The sequence below is a fragment of the Centroberyx gerrardi genome, chromosome 3, assembly GCF_048128805.1.
Source record: "Centroberyx gerrardi isolate f3 chromosome 3, fCenGer3.hap1.cur.20231027, whole genome shotgun sequence".
In the NCBI taxonomy this organism is placed as follows: domain Eukaryota; kingdom Metazoa; phylum Chordata; class Actinopteri; order Beryciformes; family Berycidae; genus Centroberyx; species Centroberyx gerrardi.
The window spans coordinates 3,886,207-3,892,029 of NC_135999.1; the positions used below are offsets into that span (position 1 = coordinate 3,886,207).

Consider the following 5,823-nt stretch of genomic DNA (forward strand, 5'->3'; position numbering starts at 1 on the left):
GACCTGTAAAGTGAAGCGTGACTATTTTCTATAATTCAATAGTAATTCCTATATATTTACATGGTACCGGACCTGTAAAGTGAAGCGGGTGTAATTGGACAATAAATCATACAATGTGACCATGTTTATTTTCTTTATTGGCATTTAAATGGTACATTTAAACAGGACATCAGCTTACATTTCATACAGACCAGACCGAGGGATCAATTTTACAAATTTTGAGCCGTTCTCTAGCTTTAGCCTATCCCGGTGAGTGAAAGATTATGCATGCTATGAACTTTAGCACCCGCCTGGGAGCTAACATGGCTAACTTAGAGTGCTGGCTGTGTTAGTTAGCTAACGCTTCCAGCCATTACAAGTGGCTGTGCATGGGCGTCTTGACTACTTCAGTAACACAATATGTGTGTTTATACCTCTTACAATTAATCTTTCATTTTTTATGACTTATCACTAATGACTAATCTGTTATTTTGTTCTCTCAACCCCCTTTTTGTAACTCCTTTTTTTCACATTCATTTTGACTGTGAATGTTCGATTGACATTGCCTAAAACACTAATAAAACTTTAACAAAAAAAGCAAAGAATGCAGTTGTGGACCTCTAGACCTCTGTCTCTCTCTCTCTTTCCAGTCTCAAAATGAACAGCACCTCTGCAGAAAATGGCTCCACCAGCATCCTCCCTGACTTTCCACCTCATCTTGTGGAAATAACCATGGTTGCAGGTTCAGCCAACCTCATCCTAGGTCTTCCTTTAAATGTTTATATCCTGTGGCTGATATTGACCAAAGCCAGTGGGACAATGGCCTCAGAGTTCTTTTCTCTCAACCTAGCTGTGGCTGAGATTTTTTTCTGTTTATCTACTATATTGTATTTTCTTTTTGTGCAGCTCAAGTCAATCGGCTGTTATAAAGCATATATATTCTCTGTTGGCCTTATCTACACGGGTCGTCCTCTGTTCCAGTGCTGTATCTGTGTGGAGCGCTATGTAGGTGTGGTCTACCCTGTGGTCTTTCTCCGGTATAAACCTCTGAGGTACAGAGTGGCCTGTTGTAGTGTTGCCTGGCTGATGGTCCTGGCTTCCTGCATCTATTCTGAGTTTACATTGAATAAATCTGTGTACCTGTACGGGTTCTTCGTCCAGAATTTGCTCCTCTTGGCAGTAATGCTTTTCTGCTGCCTCTCAGTCCTCAGGGCTCTGAAACGCCCCGGGCCAGGGGGAGAGGAGAGGAAGAGGGGCAACAACATGAAGAGAAGGGCTTTTAGAATCATTTTACTGATTATGATTTCCATGTTCATGAACTTCTTGCTGTATTTGACAGCTGTTCCATTGCAATGTTGTTTGGATAGTCAGGGGTTTCAGGCAGCTATGACCATTTCCACTTGCTTAGCCTTAACAACTGGGTTTGTCCAGCCCCTCCTCTACATCCACAGGGCTGGAAAACTGATCTGCTGCAGGGATCTCTGAGAAAAAAACTGAACTGAAAACAGAACTTTACAGTCCTTTTAACATGTAGGTTTGTTGAAGAAGACAAAACATATTCCCTTAGTCTTAAATCTATGCCAATATGGAGTCTATATCTCCATGTTTGCGCACTGTAGTGTGGTCTGGTTTGTGGTGCTTGAAGGTTGATTCATCTTTATGTTTTGACTTACTTAACATTTTATCTTAAGTAGTGAAACTTTGTTAGAATATAGTGTACTATATGTTTTCTTGCTCTTGTTTTTATTGAAACTGTTCTGCTGCCTGTCAGTGCTGAGGGCTGTGGGGAGGGAAAAGCCAGTGGGAGGGAGCAATGATGTGAAGAGGAGCTTAAATGCCTTCATTTTACTAACTACAGTGAAGGCATCTGCTTTTTTTCTATGATGTCTATGACAGATATACTGTACATTAAATCTCATTCAGTTCCAAAATGTACGATTTCAGTATCTTCTTGTTTGGTGAATGATATAATGATGAAGAGATGAAAATTCATTGATTCCAAGTGGGAATTTCATCTATCAATACATTTGACTGGGTTTTAGTGTGGGAAGAGTAATTACTGAGTTGGCACAGTTCTATGACAGGTTAGGGATTAGGAAATGAGAGCAGACATATACAAACAACTTATAATATTTGTACATTTTAGGCTTTGGTATATCCCCTTTCAACAAAACAGTTAGCAATATGGCAATTAAGCAGGTGTTAGCCAAGGAAGCAGCATTATGACAAACAAAAGTTGCAGACAAACAAAAAAAAAAAAATGTATATATATATATATATATTTATTTATTTATTTTTTTAATTCAACGGTAACACTTTATTGTGGTAGAATGTGGACGTTTCATAAAGTGTTATTACACTGTCCAATGCTCTTATGACAGTGTTATGAGTGTTTCCGTATTTCGATTGATGCCAGTTTTTCTCCAGAGGTTATTATACATTGTGTGATTCACTTTTTTTTCTCATATTACAACTGAGCATGATGTTTTGTTATCTGTTAGTTTTATTATCATAGCAAATGAATAAAAAACAACATTCAAAACATGTCCATTCTTTTAGCTGCAGTGTTTTGACATCCTGCATTAATGATGGGTTAAATTAGTCCTGTCTGAATATGAGGACTATTTGCATCGCCTTTATGGTTGTAGCAAATTAATTCAAAAAAATTCAAAACATGTCCATTCTTTTAGCTGCAGTGTTTTGACATCCTGCATTACTGATGGATGAAATTATCCCCGTCTGAATATCAACACTATTTGCATCTCCAGCCACTGGAGAACAAAGGTTGAGCAGGTGATGCAGTACACTAGAGTACAAACATGAGGAGTGAGGACTTCAAAACTCAGGTATGATTACTCCTATCAGCCTTACCCAAACAAGAGAGTAGAAAGTGTTTTGTATTCATCTTTAACTATTATCATGTTTCGCAGTGGCGAACCGTGCGTTCTGGACCTGGGCCTTCACTCGGTACTCGGTACCCACAAAATAATCTCTTCAAAATCACGAACGAAAAACCTACCATAGACGATGGGTACAACCATATATGCTATCACCACAGTTTAGAGGTCTGCATAGTTTAGAGGGCCTGGAAATAAAGCCCGAGCCCGTGACGTTCAGGCCGACCCGAATTCAGGAGAAAGCGAGGAGCATAAAACATTTGTGCTTTTTTCAACACAACATGAATTATTTATTTAAAAACCAAGCTCTACCTGGGTCGGGTAGCAGGCCTCTACCACAGTTGCATGTAAAACTGCCACACTATCACACCTTTGCCTTAACACTGTATCCACCTTATTTTGGAATGCATCGCTGTAGAAACGATTATGGGTCGAACTTCCGGTCAAGCACCGGAAATCAGGTGACTTTGACGAGTAGTAGCGGTTTTTGCTAGCAAGTAACAAACTTTTATTGGTACATCGTTGTTTTTATTGCATGTTAATTTTTATGTCTGGGTTTATTTTGAGTTTCATGAGTAATTGTAGTTGTCTTTAGTCTTTGTTCCATCAAAAAATAGAAATGTCCCTCCGGAGTTCGGGTACAACGTGCGCAGTCCGTGGTTTTAGCTACAATCAGGCTAAGCTAAACCTGTGGCTAAAACAAGAGTGCTACGAGCACAAATCTAAGAAAAAGGCAGAATTGTTCCTGTCCGAGATTATTCAGTTTCCACCGTCTACCAAAAGAAGATCAAGAGAAAAGAGCGTGGCTGAAGAATCTCAATTTAAAGAATCCACCGAAGACACTGTATGTTTGCTCCTTTCACTTCGTTGATAAAACCCCGACCCAGGAAAACCCACACCCCACACTGTGGTTGGGCTACGACAGACCACCGGAGAAGAGACGTCGAGTGCTGAGGAGGAAGACTGATGAAAACACTGAGACACCCGGTATGTTAGGGTTATGTTGTTGTTATTACTGTAAATTATTGCAGCAGCCCTAATTGGTATGGTATCTGTTTGTTTTACCTTCATTTAGACCTACTGTGCTGAACTTGCAAGTGACTGACTTTCCACAATATAGCAGCTGCCTGCTATAGCAGCGTCCTGGTCCTGCGATGCATGAACATCCTGCTGTCTGTATGTCCCCTGACATCGTAGCTAAAACCCAAGCTTGGTGATGTGGTACCTTCAGGCTCTGACTAGGCTCAACTTCAGCTTTTAAACAACGTCATGAACAAAGTCATGACCCACAGACTTGATCAGTACACATCCAACTTTATTGCTGTGCAGGTACTGACAGGCTTCGGAGTTTTTTAGGTTGTTCATAGCCTCACCATCGCCAGCAACTGAATCAATGAAATAGCTAAAAATGCTACCGTATGTTATCCTTGGCCACTTTATCATGTCATCCTCCCATCCCTCGATAGAAGAGGGAAGAGGTAAGACGACATCACCCCGTCTGAGCGATGTTTTTGAGTGCTCCCACATCGTCAAATTTAGCATTTAAGCTAGCAATAAGAATGAAGCCGGTCGATGTTTACAGCGGAAGTCCTTCCCATATTTTGCGCAAGGCATCATGGGAGTTAGGAATATTGTGGATAGCATTTGCTCACAATCCAAAGTACAACTACCAAACATGAACGCCATAACAAAGCCATAACAAAATTCAACCAATTTGAGTACGTCTGTCCATAAGCATATACTTTAGTTAAATGTTTGATGCAACAATGTCATAAAACCAGCAGTAAAAAAATATATTTAACTCACCAGTGCCATTCACTTTAAGACAAAATCCATCCTCATGTCCTTTTGGATAAATTGTTCAATGACCCGGTCATAAAGTTGATATTTTTCGCTTTCAAATCCAAAAGGAGTTCCTTTTCCTTATAGTTCCCAGTTGCTAAAATGCCATAGCATCCAGATTTTCGGGTGTTGGACATCCTTTTTTAACTATCTCTAGCTTTTCACTAAAGGTTCACCTGCAGAAAGGTGACAATAATAAATCCACGACGATGTCAGACTTTTCTCCATTTGCTGCCATTTTCACTACGCTAGCTAAACCGCGCGCTGAGATGGCGATTGCGTTCAGCTAACAGACACTGCACGGCGGTGACGCAATAGGGCATTCGAGAATACCCAATACTAGGGGGGGCGCCCTCCCCGCAGGGGTTAGGGCCAGGCCAACGGGTAGGTCCAAGTCCAGGTGAGCTGCTTTGAGGCGGTCCACAGAAACGTGCTCCGGCTTGCCGCCGACGTCCACCACGAAGTGCTTGTCCCCAGTCTCCAGGACGCGGAACGGGCCGTCATAGGGAGGTTGCAGGGGCCCACGGTGGGCGTCGTGGCGGATGAAAACGTACCCTGCCGACTGCAGACTTGTGGGGACGTGAGACCGTGGGATGCCGTGATGCGAAGTGGGGACCGGTGCGAAAACACTGGCGTTGTCCCGGAGCGTGGCCCGTTGGCGGGCTGCAGACCAGGGAGCCGTGGTGTTAGGGACGAAATCCCCTGGGACCCGCAGCGGCTGGCCGTAAACCAGTTCGGCCGGTTCGTTCCTTCATGGAGCGATGAAACCGCTCGCACAACCCGTTGGCCTGTGGGTGGTATGCGGTGGTGCGGTGGAGCTTCACCCCCAAGCCCTCTGCGACTGCGTTCCAGAGCTCGGACGTAAACTGTGGGCCTCGGTCAGAGGAGAGGTCAGATTGGGTGCCGAACCGGGCGACCCAGGACCCGATGAACACCCGGGCCACCTCGGTGGACGTCGTCGACAACAGCGGGACGGCTTCCGGCCATCGAGTGGTCCTGTCCACCATGGTGAGGAGGTAAGTGAAACCGTGGGAGGGGGGAAGGGGGCCCACCAGGTCCACGTTGACATCGAACCTCCTTTCGGGCACCGGGAACTGTGCCAGGG

General features: G+C 43.6%; 1 protein-coding gene across 1 annotated transcript; it reads left to right on the forward strand.

Annotated features, from left to right (window-relative positions):
- Window positions 1-639: 639 nt before the first annotated feature.
- Window positions 640-1,629, forward strand: LOC144538484 (uncharacterized). Its single transcript, XM_078282631.1, has 2 exons — window positions 640-1,307; window positions 1,599-1,629. Exons 1-2 carry the CDS (start codon window positions 712-714, stop codon window positions 1,627-1,629), a joined length of 627 nt encoding a protein of 208 aa, XP_078138757.1. The 5' UTR covers window positions 640-711.
- Window positions 1,630-5,823: the final 4,194 nt, after the last annotated feature.